We start from the raw sequence: 20,772 nt of genomic DNA, 5'->3' as shown, positions 1-20,772 counted from the left end.
TAGAACTGGCATTTCAGTAAGCTAATGAGCACAGGTACCCTAGTTAAAACTTTGGAAAGCTCAGAAGTTTAGCATTTGGATTTTTAGAAGGTAAGCATTTTCCTTAGGTGATATGAGGCACAAGATGAATGTAGTTTTCTATCACCGTTGCTTAGCTTTAATCTTTATTTTAGCTCGAATTTAATGGCCAAGCTCCCTAATTGCAACAAGACTATGCCTAGAGAGCTCAAACTTGTTAGAAGGCTGAGGAAGATCAATTTTGAGACTTCACACCTTTCCAACACCCCTCCTCCCAGACTCTCTTCTTCATGGCAGCTTTTCTGTCCTCATACCATTTTCTCTCATGGCTGCCTGAATTTATTTGCCCCACACTAATGATGGTGACTGAGAGTGTGTCTGAGGATCATCCAGTTCATTATCCCTTCAAATCAAAGATGAAAAGAGCAGCACAGATAAGATTTTGTTACTCCTGCACCTTCAGAGCAGCTTAAATTACCCCTTTTACCACTTTGGAAGAAAAGGACTCCTCCCTGATTAGGAAGTGGCTTTTGTTCTCCTAAATTGGAGTCACCACCAAGTAGATGTTTGACTTGGTAAAAATGAAAGCAGACTCCAAAAATTTTGTCCTGTGTTTTTTAATTGCGATTTTATACCATGTGGAAGCCAAGAAAAGGAATCTATAGCTCTAGCTTCATCACAGTGGTTTTCCTTAGACAATGTATATACTATTTTTTGTCTTACCTTTTTTCACTCTTGTGATAGCAATAGGTAATGGCATGTGCTATACTTAGTCAGAGGTCTGAGAAAAAAACAGAGCTGGGTGCAGTACCTTGACCCATCCCTAATGCAGAGGTACAGCCTGCAGCACGTGCAGGCACCTTCTCTTTATCTGACTCCTTGTTCTTGATGCTGAAACAGAGCAGCCTCTGTGCAGCCCCCTCTGACCATCCCCACCTTCCTCTGCTCAGAACCAAGAGGCTGGTTCTGCCCTTTGTTAGTTGGAAGTGCCCAGGCAGTAGGTGACAGGCTTTAACAGAAGTTCCTTACTTTTCAGGCTGCTGCTGAGGATCCCCCATTACAATTTCAACATCGTGGTGATGGACAAGCACGGAATGGACAAGGAGCGTTATCCTTTCCCAGCAACACCAGCTGAGCTCTTTGCCCTTATTGACAAATTTCCCTTGAGAAAAGATGAGATGAAACTGCAAGCAGAAATTGGTCAATCATGTCCCTAATTCAGGATTTCGGGGCTTGCAGTTGTCAGTGAATTTTTTTTAATTCACATATTTCTCTCCTTGGTGCTACACAAAGCATGGCTTTTTAATCACTGATGTGATTTTTTGTGTGTATTGGTAAGTCTGTCCAGCCGTGTAGCTGCTCTGCATAGAAGTATGCACGATGCTTTTTTGTACTTTCAGTCATCTTTAAATCATAGAATCACAGAATGGCCTGGGTTGGAAGGGACCTTAAATATCATCTAGTTCCAACCCCCCTGCCATGGGCAGGGACACCTTCCACTAGACCAAGTTGCTCAGAACTCCATCCAACCTGGCCTTGAACACCTTCAGGGGTGGGGCATCCACAACTTCTCTGGACAGCATGTTCCAGTGTCTGACCACCCTCACAGCAAAGAATTTTTCCCTAATGTCTCATTTGAACCCGTTCTCTTTCCATCTGAGGGCATTCCCCCTTGTCCTGTCACTACCTACTCCTGTAAAAAGTCCTTCCCTCAGGTACTGGAAGGCCACAATTAGGTCACCCTGAAGCCTTCTGTTTTCCAGACTGAACAATCCTAATCCTCTCAACCTTTCCTCATAGGAGAGCTGCTCCATCCCTCTAATCATCTTGGTAGTCCCCTCTGGACTTGCTCCAACCACACCTTCTTGTGCTGGGGACTCCAGAGCTGGATGAATAGGTTTGCTATCTAGTGGAATTTCTTGTACAGAGCGCGAAGAAGTGAGGCACATTTCTGGGAGTTTATTTGGGATTTTTCATTCAGTGTAAAATTGGGGTTTCTTTCTTACTGTTTATAATTCTTTTTATTAATAAAATATTGTTTTGCAAAGAGATAGTTGTCTAAAATTCTTCTTGGAGATTAAAGTTGGTTGATTGATTCAGAAGTTGGATCAAAATACCTCTCTGCAGACCGTTAAAACAGCCATTAACCTCACACTGAAAGTGTACAAGCAACCCAGTGCTGTCTTTCAGCTCCACTAAAAACATGGCCAATCACAGGCACAAAGCATGAGCCAAAGGCAACACGAGCATCTGTTTTCAGCAGCAGCAAGGAGAAAGTAGATAATAGCAGCAATGTGGAAATCACTGCCACAGGGAATATGATAAAGGAACAAGGAGCAGTGTAGAGGATGGGCATTAATTACTGAAGGCCACGTACTGCAATGCTTGATAGAAACATATGGTCCTACCTGGTATGTTTCTGCTTCTGGCTTTTAATGTCCAGCCATCTTGGAGTAGCAGATTTCTTTCCTCTCTTCACCTTGGAGACAGACCAGACTGTTTATTTGATGGTAAGGAAACATTACCCCCAGGGAAACTTCATCGAGGATTTGTCACTTCCAGAGCTGTGAAAACACTTGTTTGCAAATAGTCACTTATAAAGTAACAAAAAATAGTTCCATGTTGAATAAGAAGTATTAGGAGGCAATCAAAAAAGGAAAAATTTTTCTGTTGTTTCATTATAGCCCACAGTCTTGCCAATCCACTGCAAAGAATATACATCGTGCATGAAAATACAAACAAAGGAGTGAAGATTGGGAATTACAGTTTTGGATACCTGTTTACAGGATATGGTGCATAATTTGATATTTCTGAAAAGCAACACTCCAGTGTCTGTGCTGTTTGTTCTTGCCCATCAAGGGCACGGTCCTGTTTTTTTCAGCCAAATGCTTGTTTGACTTTGACCATAAGGCAGATTTTTAAATTTTACACTTTGGTATCAGCAGAAGAACAGTTTTACCATCATCTTTAAAGCAATCCTTACCAGAATTCAATCTCTCACGCTCTCTGAAATTGAAAAAAAAAAACAAAACAAACAAAAAAAAACAAACAAACAAACAAAAAACGCCCCCCAAAAAAACAACAAACCCAAACAAACAAAAAAACCCACAAAACAAACCAACCAAACAAAACCACAAAAAAACCCCCAAAAAACCAAAAACAAACCACACAAACTTTTTAAAAGAGATAGTCCCTCATTAATTCACTATCAGGAGCAGACTGTGAAGAGAGGGAAGTCAGCCACAGCACTAGCTAGCAAAAGCTAACTTGTGGACTGAGGCACCAAGGAGAGTGGTGGCATGCCATGTCTCCTGAACAGGATGGTCTGCTTTCCAGTGTTAGGAAATTGTTGCTAAACACTGAAGAGTATGTCCTGTGGAGGGCTGCTGGTGATGCTGATGTCAAAGGCCGGGAAGATCAGGATACGCCCTGAACTTTGCAGGTGGTGGTGCCAGGTTTGCAAGGATGAGCAACTGGGGGTCAAGGCAGCCCTGGCTGAGCTTTACAAGTGTTCCTGTTAGGAATAAGCTGCAAGGACAAGAGGGGTGATGAAAAAATCAGAGAAATAACATTTATCTTCCAGACCTGACCAAGCCCAAAATAAAGTAATTCCTGAACCCACTATAAAGGAGTAAGGAGTATAAGAGCCAGCATGGTGGTGGACATGGCTGCACCCCAGTTGCCTTTTCTCTGCTGTCTAACAGAAATGGTTAAGAAAATTAGACAGGGTCAGTCACACCAAGGACATGGACCTACTGAAACAAGCCCAGAGAAGAGACACTAAGTTGATCCAAGGGCTGGAACATCTCTCCAAGGAAGACAGGCTGAGCGATTTGCCGCTGTTCAGCCTGAAGAAGGCTCCAAGGACACCTCATTGCAGACTAAAGGGGGCCTACAAGAGAGCTGGAGAGGGAAATTTTGCAAGAGCATGTAGTGATAGAACAAGGGGAAATGGCCTTAAGCTGATGGAGGGAAGGTTTAGACTAGATGTTGGGAAGAAATTCTTTATTGTGAGGGTAGTGAGGCACTGGAACCTGGAGGTGTTCAAGCCCAGGCTGAATGGGGTTCTGAGCAGCCTCATCTAGGGGAAGCTTCTCTGCCCGCAGTAGGTAGGTTGGAACTAGACTTAGATCCCTTGCAACCCAAACCATTCTGTAATTCTATGATTCCAGGAATGTAGAACAGAGCCCAAGGACACATCCATACACAGACTGCTGAGGCCTCAGTTCTCTGGCTCAGGTTCTTCAGCCTGCCTGTAATTACAGCATGAATCACAGGTGGACAGGTTTGGAGGGTTTTTTTCCCCTCACTTTTCTCATTGAAAAAGCAGAGCAAGTGATTTTCACTGATTTAAAATTTATTAAAAAAAAAATTCTCGGAAGGGTCTGTTTTTCTCCTGTATTGCTGCAATTTCAATCTGCTGCTGCTCCGTTTTGATTTAGGTACAAAGTCAGTGCATTCAGTCATCTTTCACGACTGGGTGAACAGGAGCAGGGCTTTAAAATTGCTACAATCAGGAAAGCGATTGCAATCACCAGGTTGTTACGGGAAATTGAGTTAAGTGGAGGAGAGTGCATGAGTGATTGGATTACCGGTTATAGTTCTGCACAGAACATCTATTAAAATCCTGTGATTAGGAAAAGCTGTTCTTGATTAGTAATACAAGGTTTCTGGCATTTTCTGTTGTACATTTTTTATGGGGAACAGTGAAAAACACCATTTGCCATCTCTGTTTCGGAGTCAAATCAGCCTGGATGTACACATGGATGTAGCAGAAAGGCCTTTTTGGAAACTAGAGTTTGAACAAGGGACTTAGTATTTCTGTCTTTAGCCCAACAATTATATATTCAAATATATTCCAATAATTCATCCTCTAGCCTGTTCGTCCCAGAAAAAAATAAAACTGCGTAAACAAGGTTCAGTATTTATACCAGTACACTTTTTTAATTAAAGGTTTAACAGAAAATTCTTCTCCCTCAAAGTTTTACTGTCTGGAGTCTCTCTTGTACTATGAACATGGCTCTCCTTGCATAGCTCTAATCCTACCATTGTTGTCAAAATGCAAATCTGGTTTAAAACATGACTATTAGACCTGCCATAAGTCTTGTCCTTTCCACTCCCACCTCCAGGCTGTTCATTGCAGGATATGTGACACATCACAGTGTGTGGATACAGTCACAGGCTGGAGGTTTCTACATCAATCTGGAGGTACTTTTCAGTTTTGAATATGAACAAAAAGACTTCAACTACTTTAGATCAGAAAAGAATTCCTTGTTTCTGACATGCAGCATCTTTAACAAACAAAATCAGTGAGATAAATTGTGGGAGGCAGCAATTTCTTGACATAAAGCAGTCTTATAAATGGCCTGATTTTCCCCAGATTCTACCCAATAATCCACCTAATTAGATGAGAACAACCCCTGCTGTCACACATCTCTTATAAAGCTGCAGAGGAGAGATAAAATTTGGAATTGCTCATCCCTTTTCCTGAAGTTCAAACTCCTTCCCTCTGGGACAGAAAGTTTTTTGTTTCAATGAAAACACCAATGACCCTTAACAGCTCTGTGCTAAATGACTATAACATGCAGCTTCATTACAGCTCAGTACTTACATAAGAGCGTGAGTCAGAGTGCATCACATAATTAATGAAAATGCAGAGGCTAAAAAGTAACCTGAAGTATATTTAAATACTCTTACAATCACAACCCACTTTCTAAATTGAGGTGGTGAAATAATGGAGCTTAAGCTGTGCAATCTCAGCACTTGATCACTTCCAGGCACTCAGCACAGTCTCTGTTCCTGTTGTACATCCACAGAAAGGGAAAAGGCAGCGAGTGCTTCACACCATCAGGAGGTGGAACAGCTCCTCTCAACTGTGTAGCTGCTGCCCATTTCTCTCTCCCCATTTGTGGATGGAGGATATTTTTATGGCAGTTCGGTGAAAGGAAGAGTAGGAAACCATTTGCAGATGCTGGAAGGCAGAGAGCAGCAAGGCTACCTGGACTAGAGGAGCCAGTGAGGACATGGGCAGCTGAGGAGAGCACATGCATTTCTCTGGTCCCTTTTAAGCAGTGATCCAGCTGCTGAATGCTCTGTGAAGCACAAGGGAAACAGTTGGGAAAGCCAATACTCACACAGAATGTACTAGAGCATATCTCCTGTTGTCACCCACACAGCCAGAAAGTAACCAAGACCTGCATTTCAGGCCCATACTGATGGCCCATACTTCAAATTAAGATGGTCCATACTTCAAATTTACAAGGGGAATTTGGCATCTATCACCTCAAACAGAAGGGGAGGAGAGACTGCAGTTCAATTGTACCAAAGTTACAGAAGTGCCATCCAGATGTCCAAGAAAATCCTTAAGGACAGTCCCAAACAAAAGTACGAAGAGCAGAGAAATGGCAGGAGGGCTCTTCCCCACCTGCACCTGCTTTTCAGTTTACAGGTGTTCAACCTCCCCAAAAAGGCCAGAACCAGGATGGAGATGAGCTGAACAGGAGTGGTGTTAGGGCAAAAGAGTCATCTGCCTGTGTCCAAATCACACTGAGAGACCAGTGAGCCCCCCTGAGCTGGTCTCCCTTAACCTGGGCAAAGGAACCCAGGAGCTGAGCCAGACTTTTGGACTACTCCAAAGTGAGCAGAGGCAGCACAAGCCCAGAGCCCAGGACCATTCTCAGACAGCAGGGAAGATACAGCAAGACAAAAAATCCCAGGGAACTGGAGAACCAAGAGAAGATGCGAGAGAGCCCTCAGCTCTGAGGTAAGTTGACCTGAACATGACTCAGCTGTAGGTATAAATTGAGTGATAAAATACTTGTTTTTTCTTAATAATAATAATAAAGAAATCAGGACCAACAATTACAGAAAATATACATTTTGAACATATGTGGATTTTCAGGTGGGCAGGACCTTGAACTAGGGCTGGAGTTTCAGAAATAGACCTGCTTATGAAAGACCTGCTTATGAAAGACCTGCTTATGAAAGACCTGCTTATGAAAGACCTGCTTATGAAATCAAAAATAATTTAATTTCTACACTTGAAGAGTTTTTAGGACAAACAAAAAAAAAAGCAGAGACATAATCCATGGAGTCCCACCTCTGAAGACATGCAAGGTCTCTTGCATTAGTCATCACATGTAAGTGATGCCTTTACCTGAACGAGATAATGTGGGATATTCCTGGAAGACCTGCTCATAGTTTGCTGTAATGCATTTTAGAAGAGACAAAGACTCAGCAACGTTTCAGTATTTTAATTTAAAAGACAGAACAGAAATCTTGACAACAGTTTCAAATGTATTACCATTACCACAAAACTGAATGTACAACTCACAGTACAAAAATGTTCTCAGCAGGAAACATTGCTTTGTCTAAATTTGGGCAGAACTTAACATACTGCAATGCCATTTAGTACTACTACTGTTCATGTCCAGCAGCATAATTAAACAAATTGCTAGCAACAGATTTTAAGCAGAACAAAGGCAGAACGAGGGATATGTGACATTTCATAATTGCTGCAACAAATGACTATGCTTGGCTTTAGACAAATCTCAAGAATTAGGACTATCCTCAAAAATATACACTGAGCAGCCAGGAGCAGTAGCACACAGCCATATATATGTTATTGCCACAAAGTGGAATTGTTGAAATAACTAGTCTAAATAAAGGGCCAAGATGCAGCAAGAGTAAGGTTCAAAAGCAACACAAAAACACCTAAAAAGCAAGTTGAGATTCAGTTTCCAGTGTCAGTGTCAATATACACAGTATAATTGACACTGTATTATTACCACTTATTAAACAGCATTTGCAAACATGAAATCACCAGGCAGGAAATTTATGGGACACAGTGGTAAGGTTCTGGTAGAATGCTTCTCAGCACCTCCTGTTGAGCTGTGGTGAAGGGCATCACTGCAAATCAAAGTCTGCATCCTATTTTGGAATTTACCACATGTTCTACCAGCATTTCTCTAGGGTTCTCCAATATTAACATTTCTATGTGTAATAAATAAATAAATAAATAGAAATATTTTTTTTTCTTACTTAAAAAAAAATATTTTATAAAGTGCATGGACAGTTTTCAGGAGATGCTTATTTCTGTCATTGTGGCAAAGTGCTGTAAATCAATACTGTGTTAAGGAAGTAAAATTTCAGTCTTAACCTTGTCTGTAAGTGGGGCTGTCACTTCACTTCTGCATGGTGCCTCTTTCCAGAAACTGAGGACTAGTGTTCAGGTAGAACCTTCTGGTCAGGGCTATTGAACCAAATGAAGGGATGAAGGGAAGAGAGACCCTTGCAAAGATTCAGATACAACCTTTACTGTCTTGTGTGAATCCACAAACTAGACAGCTGTGGAAATAGGACTCTCATCTCTTTTCCAAAGGTGTAAGAGATCCAAGCAGCCTTTCTCTTCATTGACTCTGTAGAGCAAAATGCAAACTTTACATGCCTGAAGCTGGGCACTGTGCATACTCCTCAAGAAGCTAAAATTATGCCAGGATTAAGCTCAACCCCCCTGTTACCTGTTATCAATTTATACCAGTGAATGCTCCAAGGCTGCTCTGCTGTTACAATTGAGTTGATATTTTGCAGAATACAATTTAGAATAATTGCACTTAGCAGGGCCTAACCGGTAAGGATGAGAAAAATCAAAAATTAATATATAGAAATGCTTCCTTCATGCTACCTTAGCATAATCTGCATTAGAAGAGACACAGAAGAATAACTTTCCAATCTAATGCACCATGATCAAAACATGCTCACCATCCCAATGTCTTCTCTCTTAAATCATCTGCCAAAGCATCCAGCTAGGAAAGAAAGACGAGAAAGTGGCATCTAAAAGGCATCCACAGAAGGCAATGGCACTTGGATTAGCAAAGGAAGATGGCAACAGTGTCTCTCAGAGTCTTTGCAGCTTTCCTCCCACTCTCACTCAAACGTAACATGATGGAGGTAGAGGAGATGGGGAGGTCATTTCATACCTATTTTACCCTGCTTTTGGTATCTAAACATGCAAGAGCACCAATATTTAGAAGCCTAAAGTTCCCAGATAGTTGACAAATTGAGTAGAGAAACCTCTTCTTTAATGGGTTGAACCCTCAAACTCTCATCACAAGGGGGAAAAGATAATGATGAACACCCTGTACTTACCTTGCTAAAAAATTATGTATCAGAGTAAAATGTGGTTTGTAACACATTTTTTAAAAGCATAGAGCAGATTTCTTCTCCACTGATGCAGCTTCAGTTATTCAGGTCTGTGTGGAAAAAGACTTCAGAAACATAAGCTCTGTTGCATCTATTTACTCAGGGCAGGAGTTTATGAATCAATGGTAAAATTGTGGTTATTTCCTCCTAAAAATTATCCTTGAATAAACCATTCATGAACCTTCAATACCATAAACACAGATAGATGGAAAAGGAAGGCTTTAGTGTAATTCCTGTCTTTCTGTCTTTTTGTTCAGCCTGGTGACACACAGAACATGATGACGCACAATTATAGGCAATTAATTCAAATATCCGGGAAACAAGAAATCACATCTGCAGTTAATCATCTTGTGCTTTTTCCAAACCATAAACTGTTTTTATAGAAGGAGAGAACAAAGATATGAGAGATATAATTAAATGCGACATTTTCCGTAAATCAGACGCTTCCTACAAATGTGCCGATAACATCACAGAGCAGCAAAACGTTCCAAATTGCTCCAGTGTTTATATGATGCTCATCATCTCTCCCAGGCTTTGATGGCTGTGATGCCTATTATGTTCTACCACACTGCAGAACTGTCACTGCTAAACCAGGAGGTAATTTCTCTCTGCTACTCCAAATCTCATCATGGCAAAAACCAGCGCCTTGACCAAAATTGCTTCCCAGGTGAAATTGTTCCTTTCATGTGCTCAACTGCAGTTGATCCCTGCAGCCTATTCAGAGCCCAGCTTGTAATTTCAGGTGTGGGCTCAGGTGACATTTGGCCCTCTGGAAGGAAAAGGCAGAACTTGAAGTCCGTGTATGCACTGGGTGACACCTCCCAGAAGAGACCATTCATCACAAACTCTACCATAGCACCAAAATGGGCAGAAGTTGAAGCAGTAAAGTATAAACTCTTTTCTTTCTAAGCAAGACCTGATTTAGCTAAGATGTTCATGCTTAGAAGGTTAGGAAGTACCATTCAAAAAAATTAGACAAACTCTTGTACTCCATGCAAGAATAAATTCAGTTTAAAATTATTTTAAGGTTTTCAATTTGGTAAATGAAAATGTACCCAGTTTGAGGTTCAGCTTGGAGTAGTTTTGTGTTCTTACTATTTTTCTCATTTTCACCATCAAAATGAAACAAAAGCAAACCATCCAAAGCCCAGTGTTCCTCTACAACTCTGGCTGGAATTTTACCTCAAATGATAATTTTCTTTAGATTCAGCAGCTTTATCTGTTTGAATCAACAATCTAACAAGAAAAAAAATATCAAGTTTGTGCCTACATGTCCATGTGATATCATTATTTCCAAAATAAATTCAGTTTTAGTACAAACAACCAAGACAACCTATAACAATTGTGTTAAAGCCAGAGGTAGTTTAGGTGCTAAAAGTTAGGTTTGGTTTTGCTTTCGAAAATACTGATAGAAAAAAATTATCTAATACTTAAAGACAGACTATTATGATCAGAAAAAGGTCATAAAACGTTATGTGCTTCATATTTGTGCTCTAATTTATCAGCTCGCAGCATCTGCAGCACAGAATTGTAGAATCATAGAATTATTTAGGTTAGAAAAAGGAAAAGCCAGGTATACTACACTAGACTTGCTTCACTGCCCATTTGGAGCCAAACTTCTGAAGAAAATGAAGAATAAAGAAGGAAAATGAAGTCAGTTTTCTTGAGTAGCTACTGAATTTTGGCTACCAATCTGAGCTTCTCTAAGAGAATTTTATTTTCAAAGATTACTCAATAGTTTGTGAAAACTGTGGGTCTCCAACTGGACAAGAAATACCTCCAATGACTTCAAAAAGTCATATCACAATTTTGATAGAAAATATTCATAGTGAAATAAATAATTTTATTAAAACTCCTATTTTTAACATAAATAAATATTTTCCAATAATATTAGGATTTTAAAAGACTGGTTGTGAACTTCCCTGTAGTTTCCAGCCAGTGAAACAAAAAACAGTATAAAATATCTCAAAAAAAGGACATTAAATTTTAAGGTTTTGAATTCAGCTCTAAACACTTGTATGTAATTGTACAATTACAGATGTCAAAATTTCCTTCTGTAGTTACTTAGCTATCAGTTCATATTCTATTGTTCAGTCTAGATTTCTTGCAATTTCTGGATTATGCAGAATATTTAGATCTCTCAAGTTAGATATTATGGTCTTTTTCTTCACAGAAATATTTGAATATTGGTGTTTTGATCTACAGGCAACAACACACTCTTTGATAGTTTGTGGGTTTTTTCCAGTAATCTACATAAATTTCCATGTATTTCAAATTGTTTCCTTAGTACTAATACTATATTTCCAAAAAGAAAACATTGGAATTAAAAAATAAAAAAGAGAAGAAAAGTTATAGATTAATTTACCAGTACAAATAGAAAGCTGTGTTCTAACTCTGGAAAATCCAGAAGAAAGGTTTTTCTTTCAGTTTCCTGATCTTCCTTTGTCTTATACCCTGAGAAATCACATACCATACAATTATGTTATTATCCAATAGGACAACATGTGTCCTTGAGAAAACATTATAATCCTGTTTCATTATGGTAGAATTAGCCCACAAAAGCTATTCAAAGCAGCATGCTCTTCACAAATAACCTGTGTATCCCAAAGGATGAGGGATCTGAATAGGTGGAAAAGTCACTTTTGGAATCCAAATGGCAAAATTACTGTTGAACAATTGTCATGGTCAATCAGATTAATGATTGAACTGGCCAAGACCTACATATCATTTAATCCACTGTTAACTCACAGAGGGATGTTCAGGAGAAAAATTCCTGTTCTACTTAATAATTATTGTGCATGGGCACATCTGAGTGGGATCCCAGACCTTCCAGGGAAAATTCTACAGTTTTGCAAATCATTTTGGCATGTGCTTCAATCTCATTATTTTACTACACGATCTGTTGAATCAAGTTCTTATCTAATTATGTCCAAACCTGGTATATGTCTTATCTCAGCAACATACATAGGGACAGGCATGTGGAGTAGACAGACTCCATCTGTTCAGTGACATCAGAAGATCCTGTTAGAGCTGTCACAATAATATCATATAGTTCTGAAAACTGTTTGAGGATTTGCTACGTTTTGTTTTCATTAGAGCTTCTTTGCTTACATTGAACCAAGTCTACCTTTTATACAGTGCATTAAAACACCCCCGAGAATGCCTGTTCACCAGCGCTGCTCACCTGCTGCCCATTTCTAGTGTGCAACACACTCCACTGGCCTTCCTTGGCTGGCTGCTTGGTCCCAAGTGCACCTCTGCACAGCCCAGCAAGTAAACATGGTAAAGAAATGCTGTTTGTTACCCTTCATACCATTATGGCTCCTTAACTTTCAAATACCACAGCACAGACTCACTCTGAATCTGCTTGCACTGTACCAGTGCTGCCTTCTAGGCCATCTTTGACCCAGAAGGAGATATGTAAACCTGGTGTTACTTTTTAAATTACCAGCTAGAGAATTTGCTCATTCTGAGCATCCCACAAGCAGAATTGCTCATCACCTGCACACCAGTCATCAGAAGGGACAGAGAAAGCCAATCCCATCTCTGTACAACGTCCAATTCTCACTGGTTTCAGGGGAAATATAATTCACACAGGAAACCTGGGTAGAAAATGTGTGTGTGAAAGTGCAGAATGCATTGGAATCTCACTCAGAGCCTTAACATCCGAGAGTACAACCCTTCCCCTTGTTCAAATGGGCAAAGTGGCAAGAGCCTGAACACTACTGAAGTCAGGAGTATATGTTGTGCTCCTCAGCAGTTAAAGTCTTTCAGAGTCTGCGTTTTCCCATGCTGGATCTCAGCATTAATATTCCCTCCACTGGAACTCCTGGACTGTCAATCATCCTCTGCCAGAGGTGCTGCTCTTCCCCCTGAGAGTCCATCCAGTCAACCTCCTTGCCGTTACTTACACCTGACAATTACAAAAACACATGGCATTTTGTCATATTAGGAAGCAGTTACTTAATATCACTGCTCATTTGCTAAAACACTGTACAAAAAAATGCTGAACACTTTACACTACCATCTTACAGGGAGCTATAGTGAAAACAGGTAGCTCCTGGAAAGCACCAGTTTGTCATAAAATTCCTTTGTGGCACAAGACCAGGGGCATATAAACCTTCCCACTCTGCACTACAGGCAACTTCTTCCTAACAAAGGAGGAACAGATTCACACCTCTTCCAGGTCATCATCAGCAGAAAGGCTGCTGCTGGACAAAAGTAGTCTCCTCCTTCTCACTGGGATGCTAAGGAACACTTCAAGGTATTCACAGTTCTTCTAGACTGTACAGAAACACAACTGGGCACACAATTTTTGTGTCTCACTAAGTAAAGGAAAGAACTAAATTATCTATGCTTATCTAAATTATCTATTACACATTGCCTCCTCTCCCTTATCAATTTCCCCAAGTTCCCATATACTTTCCAAACACTGTAACATTTCTGTCCTTTCCACAGGGGTCATGTGGGGTGAGGAAGGAGTAGAGCAAAATAAGAAGAGCGATCATGAGTCAGATGGGACCTTACCATTTCCAGTGCTCAAACGGACACCTCCCAAAAAAATATTGCTGGAAAGTGACTCCTTGTCCCACACAGTCAGTTCCAGGCAGACGTTGTGTATATCCCTTGAATTCAAGCCACTGAAGGTGAAGGTGTGATTCCACTGGGGGTTCACGCTCTTTTTTACTATGGGAGTTTTGTGTTTTGTAGCTTTGCTGTCATCTGGGAGCAGGTAACTATGAGGTACAGAAAAGGAAAACTGAATATGTAAATGGATTGTTGCATAATATTCACAAAGAGTTACAACAATGTAAAGGCTCAAATGGGATCAGAACCCCACCTCCCCACTAGTATTAAGTTGAGTATATACCTGAAGTACATATTTTGCATTTGTGCTTAATTTGTTCCTATAGTTACAGTGTCAGTTATCACCAGCAGAAATTGGAATTAGGTCTCTTTGCCCCAAGACTTGGGTTGCATCCACATATTTTTTATTTCAGTGAGGTTAAATATAGACAGAATCATAAATCATTGGCTAGAAGGGGCCTCTGGAGTCACCTTGTCCAATGTCCCTCTCAAAGAAGGACAAGAGACCCTCTAGAAGGAAATGGAAATGACTGATAAGGAACTTGAGCAAGTTAGCATCATAAATTTGAGTTGCCTAAAGCCCCACTGAGTGCAGAAACACAAATGCTGACAACTTCTTCACATTTTACTTGTAGTGGAGAATTCCTTTAGTGAAACTGAAAGAATTTAATATTTTAATTGAAAAATCAAGTTTTTATAGTCTTTACCTTGACCTTCTTCAGCAAAGTTGATGGAATAACTATGTGATTGCACATAAGTACTAAAGGGTCAAACACACAAACAAATTATATCGCTAGACCTCGGTCAGGATTTCTGTGTAGGCTTTTACTTGACAATAAACATGAGCTAATTTACTGCAGTGGGTTAACTGTGGGCTCCTTTATGTCAAATTACCTCAAGCTGTAATTAGAACACTGCAGAACCTCAAATGGTTTATGGCAACTCCATTATGCTTTTGGCCATGGCACATGACAGACCAATAGTCCAAGGAAAACAGAGCCCTGTTCCACTCTACTGAGTAATCCATGTCAACATGTCAGTGGAAGTGTTTTCTTTTGCCAAACATTGTGTTTTATAACATCAGGTACATCAGCAACTGGATGCTTATGTTTGAATGGTTCTGTTTCTTGACTCAGACATATACAAATATGTTTGCATTTAACCCCTGGGACAACTCATACCTCTCTGCCCCTATTCCACAGCATCCTTCTCTTCAGCATACAATTTCAAGGTGCCAGTTGCTTTTCAGGGCTGACACTCCACACACACACATATACAGATATATTGAAAAAAATTGGGTCAGACGAAATATGATTCGGTGCAGCCATTAAAAAAAGGTGGACAAAAAAAAAAAGCCACAAACCCTTTCACAAAAGTGTCAGATGTGCCTCCTGATTTCACTGCTGTTAAATTCTTTGCTTCTTTGATGAGGACTTCTAATATACCTCCAGATGGCAGGTGAGAATCTCCTTTTTTTCCTTTTTTAAAGCTCTTCTTTCCTATACATAGAACAAAGCTGCAACATCATCATCAGCATCAGAAATTATATATATACTGTAAGACTGATTTGGAAATATGAATTGTCTTGGCTAGATTTTTTAAAATAATTTACTGCAATGGGATCAAAACATTCCTTATGAGAAGATTCTGATTCTCTATGGGTAGAGAAAATAGTAAGACAGGAGCAGAAAGGTCACTCCATATTTGATAAAGAACTTGATCATGTAACTAGCTATTCTTTGCAGGACACAACAGTGTGTCCCATCTGAAGTCCTGTGAGAACATAAGTATTTGTGGATTACTCTGCTGAACACAAAGGACTCGTGTGCTGTAAATCCTACTCGCTTTACAGAATCCGCTTCCACTGCTGATGTTAAGGCAGCCCTGGACCATAAAGCAAGCTATAAAACCTTTGTCCCAAAGCTTAAATCCAGAAAGAAACCAAATGTATCCTATGTGTAAGGATGCACAGCTCCTCAGAGACCATATGAAGGACAGAGTACTCACTGACACGCTACTGCTTTCAAAGAGCAGCACAAGGACATGTGTCCTTGCTGCTGCTGCAAATTCTAAGAAGCTTGTCAGCAGGGATCATACACCCTGATTCAGTATGAAAACATCAGAAATACAGATCAGGAGAGATGCTAAAAGATATTAATTTAAAAAAATGCAGACAGCATATCTGGACTCAGCAGACAACAGTCAGCTTTTAAGAGAGAAAACCTTACTGCTAGCAGAGGGAATGTCATCTGTCCAAAAAAAGGCAAAGAAAGATATCTGATGTATCTATCAAATCCAAATGCTAACAAGCAATACTGTTGCTAAGACAGTGATTGCTTTCACTTCAAAGGACTGCGGTTCCTCATGCTACTACAAGGCAAAGAGCTAGTAGCTATTTTCCCCTGTTCATTGCTGACAAAAATAATGATTCACCCTAAAGAACTTAAATTAAATTTCGCAGGACTAAATTACAGCAGTAATACAGTAAGACTGAGCAGAGGAAAAATGGTGTGAAAAAAAGAGTGAAATTGAGGAGACAGTTTAACGAGAATTAAGCATCAAGGACTAAGTGAAGTCTATTACTTTGATCAGCTAAACACTGTATATAACTAGCTGAACAAAGTACTCACAGACTGTGATGCGGACAATTTATTTCTCTGTGACTGCCCTTGACTATGTTATCTAATGTCTGGATTTTTTTTAGTTAGGTCACAGACACACAACAGCCCTTGACTGCACACTCCCCTTATCTCCCCTGAAGTTCAGTGCAAGTGAAGAGAATGGAGCAGGAGAAACATATTCATGGTTCAAAATTTCCACGGATGAACACAATTAGCATATTTAAGTATGATTTCAATCTTCACTAGTACCATTACTTCTCCCCAGGTGAGGATTTTTAATACTCAGAGGGATGCTATATTATAATGCTACCATTAATGTTTGTTTTACCTTGAAACTGCCCTAGAGGAAGCATTAGGTTTCTGTCTGGGGGAATGTAACGTAAAACAACTGTCAGCTCTCCTTTATATTGAAGTCCAAAATCTGTTGCAACCTCCACCTGAAGAGAAAACAAACAAACCAGCCAAGGTTAATCATTCATATCTCTCCTTTTGATTTCAATTTTGTTATACTAACATAGTGTTTGAAACAGTTCTTAAACATATCAAGACACACCAGGCCACTTTCAGGTAATTAGACATTCCAGGTTGAAAGCACTCATGCTTTGGAAAACTTTCCGAGCCAGGGAATGCAAGCTCTCAGAAAAATAAACCCATGTGGCATTAGACACTGTTCAGTGAACATACAGAGGAGAAAGTTATCTAGCATGAATAAGTGAAGCAAACCAACAGTAAAAAAACCCTTAAAACTTATTTCTGGGTATATAAGCTGTAGCTGATTTAAGCTGACAGTCATCCCTTATTTCCTCCAGTCAAGATTTTAAACTGCATTTAGTTTCATGTATTTTAGAGAAGTCACTCCTGAGTTACTCTTGGAATAGATATGTGGGTTAAAGAGGTGAGGGGGAGCAGACTACAGCTCTGAAACAGAAAAACTTCTTGAAAACTGTTGTTCTCAATGTCCTTTTCCTTTTCTACACAGCTACAATTTCTACATTTCTGCACCTTTTTGCTTTATAAACACTTGAATCTTGCCCAGGAAGAATGCATTCAGTGCTCCTCAGACCATCCTTGTTAAAATAATGTTAGGCCTTCACTGGCAGCGTGCTGAACTTCCATTCACATTGTAAGAAATTAGAAACTTCATTTTAGAACAACAGGTGTAACACAGAGGGAGCTGCCTGTGGCAGGGTGTTTGGAACTAGATGACTTGGTCCCTTCCAACCCAAGTCATTCTACAAATTGATTTCTGTCCATGCTTCAGTGCTTAGGTTTGGGTAGCAGTAAATCTTCCTGATCTCCTCACAGGGACAAAGCACATGTGTAAAGGGAAAGGATCCCTCCAGAACTGAAAAACACACACCAAGGCACCACCTGAGCCTTAAAGAACTGTTTGTAGATGAATGTCTGATCTGTGACTGTATTTCTCTGAGATGCATTCAGCTTGTTTGCTGACCCCCCAGAAAGGTCAAAATTCTATTAGCAAGAGAAACAACCAAAAAAATCTCATCAGAAATACATACAGTGATACACACAGAGTCAGCATTGCCTTTATATCATAGATTCCAGGTTGAGGCACTAACCATGCTCAGTGGGGCTAAGTCTGCACCCAGGGACGGGACAGAGAACAAAGCAGTTTTAGTGATAACAACATGGCCCTTTTGTGACTTTGAAGCAGTTTTGCAGCAACACAGACATTGCTGCACTGACTAAGGAACACAGTCTTCTCACACCAGTGTCCATTGTCAGCTGCTGCCACAAAGGACAAAAGAAAACCTGTAGCAGATGGCTGTGGAATAATTTGCACAACATCTACATTTTACCAGTCGGGCAGCTCACTTATGGTCTAAATTAAGCAAGTTTGGGATCAACTTTCCCATAAAGGCAGCAAGGATTAATTTGTTTTCTGTTCTGCCAGTGGACAAGAAATTATGTAAGTTCTAATATCAGAAAAAATTTATCAACCTCTCCCCCAAACCCACATACAACATGACTCTAGACTCTGTCCCCTCTTTAACCACAGAATTACTTTCTCTCCTTTTTCTGATTTAACCACATTCCTCTTGAAAACAGGCCTTTCAATGCTCATAGAAGGAACATGTCTTAAAGTCTCCAACCTTTCCACTAAAGGAACTAAATGATTCATGACAGAACAAATAAAGCACTGTAATAAAACCTGGGAAATGTTTCACTGGCATTATTCCATTGCTGTCTCTATCAGGCAGTTCATATAGGAGAACAGTATGTCATTTGCATGTATTTTAACCAGTACTTTTTAAAGAAGTATTATACTTGCTAATCAAAGACCCTAGCAGCGTTTTAAGTTTAGAAACATTATATATAGCAACTTAGGAGGCAGACAAGACCGATTCTGTGTTTGCTTTCTTTGGTAATGTCGTGGTTTGAATCTTGTTTTCCCCCAGAGGCTAAAAAAAGTGGTAGACCCCAAGGGGTGGAAACCCCTGGAAGTTTTGGAGTTCTGTCCAATGGACGCTCCTGCAAAAATGTAAACATATCACAAGCTCACCGGAAAAGAAGAGTTGTAGTTTTGGTGGTTGTTGAGGAGAGGTGGCCATGTTGTAGAGCCACGAGGAAGGGGCTCTGAGCCCCTTGGGGGGGCTTTGGCCCCCAGCCCCCAGTGGGGGCTGCAGGGACCTGGAACAGCATAAAGCTGGGCTAGGTGCCTGTAGTTATGCCAGGAGATGTTTTCTCCATGGGCGCAGAGCAGCGGCCGGCACTGACCAGAGAAACGGTGGCAGAGAGCCAGAGATAAGAACTTGAACTGAAGGAGCAGCAGAAGCAACATGCAGCACCAGAGAAAGGACTCCTGGAAGGAGAGCCAGGAAGAAGAGGAGAGAGCCAGCAGCCTGAGAGACAGAGTTCTGGGGGTAAGACTGTACCAGCCCCCCCAAACTCCTTTGAGACCTCCGAGAAAGGAGGAGTAGATGGACTCCTATTTTAGAGGAGCCTTGGAGTATGCAGCACCAGAGAGAGAGAGGAGTTGAGAAGCTCAGAGCGTCCCGGAGCTGGACCGGGACGACCAGAGGAATGCGGGGGGAGCTGACCTTGGCTCCCCCCCTTGCACTGCTGCCACGGTGGCAGCCTGAGAGACAGGGCACAGAGGCCCTGCAAGGAGCTGAGTCTCCTGGAGATACCAGACCGTCACGAGGACCCCCCTGTGTCTTCGTGATATGACGTGGTGAAACGACCTTGTCTGGGGTTACGAAGCCCACGGAAGACCCCTCGGTTGGAGGCGATGGGGCCGAGAGAGGCTTGAATACCTCCCTCGTGAGTGCTGGCAGAAATCCAGCTATCAGCTGCTGCATGTGGAGAAGACAGACAGACTGCTGCCTCAGAAGATGCTGCTGTTCAGAGACTGAAAGGGATCTGTCCTTCTTTCCCTCCTGGACTTTTATTTGGAGGGGAGAAGAGATCTGATCCACTGTAAATACATATGTTATGGTAGAGATAGTTGTGATCATGTGTATAATGTGATATGGTATTTATTTGTATAGTCATTGTAATATATTCCCTTTCCCCCACTTTGAGTCTGGTGTGTTTTGTCTGGAAAAAAACCATCTCACATTAGGTTGAGATGTGGGAGGGGGGATGGAGCCAGGGATTGGATTTTGGGGCTATCTCAAACCATGACAGGTAAAAATGAGGTAATTTAAAAATCTTTAATGAGTTTGAAAATAACAAGACAGCACCTTCCAGCTGAAATTGCTGAAATGCTTAGCTACTTTACTAGTTTTTTTCCTGAGCAAGAAAGCTTCAGGACTCTTTTTAAGTCTTTTTCTTTTTTTTTTTTTTTTCCCTGTTAAGATTAAAAGAAACCACCCATACCCACACAAATCCCCAGAGACTGAAATGAGGTGACAGAGAGACTACTGCACGATAAGCTCAATTTCAGACCATACAAACTGCAAGCAAAACAACTACTAGATGTGTGTGTTACTGTTGTAGACAGGTGGGTACTAAATAAGAGCAACACCTGACATCAGTCAGAGCTGTGACAGAGATGGAGTAGACATTTCTTCTACTTCAAGAGCAGATCCAAGAAAAGTGATTTACATGAAGCAAGCTTGTAAGAAGAGGACTGTATAATCGTGGCCTGAACACAGTGCTGGCTGAAACATGTTTGCCATCACCAGCCAATTCCTGTTCCTGGTCTCACCTGGTCTTGTCCATGAAGGAAGAGCTGGTGGTCATCCCCATAAAGTAAACTGAACTAGAACCTTACCTCTTATAAAGCATGAGGTGTATAAGTGTTCAAAGGAAAGATCAATTTCCATATGTATCTTCTGGCAAATTATTTACCAAAAATATAAATTTGCGACAATTTAAG

The 20,772-nt window shown here is 40.7% G+C and overlaps 2 protein-coding genes across 4 annotated transcripts in view; one reads left to right on the top strand and one right to left on the bottom strand.

The window, feature by feature from the left end:
• The window catches only part of SRPX (sushi repeat containing protein X-linked), a 49,592-nt gene extending 46,529 nt beyond the window's left edge, over nucleotides 1–3,063 (top strand). For all 3 annotated transcript variants that reach the window (XM_051811688.1, XM_051811690.1, XM_051811689.1), the window contains one exon: nucleotides 1,055–3,063. In XM_051811688.1, coding sequence (XP_051667648.1) covers nucleotides 1,055–1,235 — 181 coding nt within the window. In that variant the 3' untranslated portion in view covers nucleotides 1,236–3,063. The remainder of the gene's footprint in view (nucleotides 1–1,054) is intronic.
• Nucleotides 3,064–7,256: 4,193 nt separating this feature from the next.
• SYTL5 (synaptotagmin like 5) overlaps nucleotides 7,257–20,772 on the bottom strand; it is an 89,185-nt gene continuing 75,669 nt past the window's right edge. The window contains exons 16-19 of the mRNA XM_051811682.1: nucleotides 16,756–16,864; nucleotides 15,170–15,305; nucleotides 13,747–13,955; nucleotides 7,257–13,132 (exon numbers count right to left, since the gene is read on the bottom strand). Coding sequence (XP_051667642.1) covers nucleotides 12,990–13,132; nucleotides 13,747–13,955; nucleotides 15,170–15,305; nucleotides 16,756–16,864 — 597 coding nt within the window. The 3' untranslated portion in view covers nucleotides 7,257–12,989. The remainder of the gene's footprint in view (nucleotides 13,133–13,746; nucleotides 13,956–15,169; nucleotides 15,306–16,755; nucleotides 16,865–20,772) is intronic.

The sequence above is a fragment of the Manacus candei genome, unplaced genomic scaffold (assembly GCF_025592945.1).
Source record: "Manacus candei isolate 608988 ecotype Guabito, Panama unplaced genomic scaffold, ASM2559294v1 h1tg000083l, whole genome shotgun sequence".
Lineage (NCBI taxonomy): Eukaryota > Metazoa > Chordata > Aves > Passeriformes > Pipridae > Manacus > Manacus candei.
The sequence above is the reverse complement of the archived record's forward strand: the minus strand, read 5'-3'. Positions and strand labels throughout refer to the sequence as shown.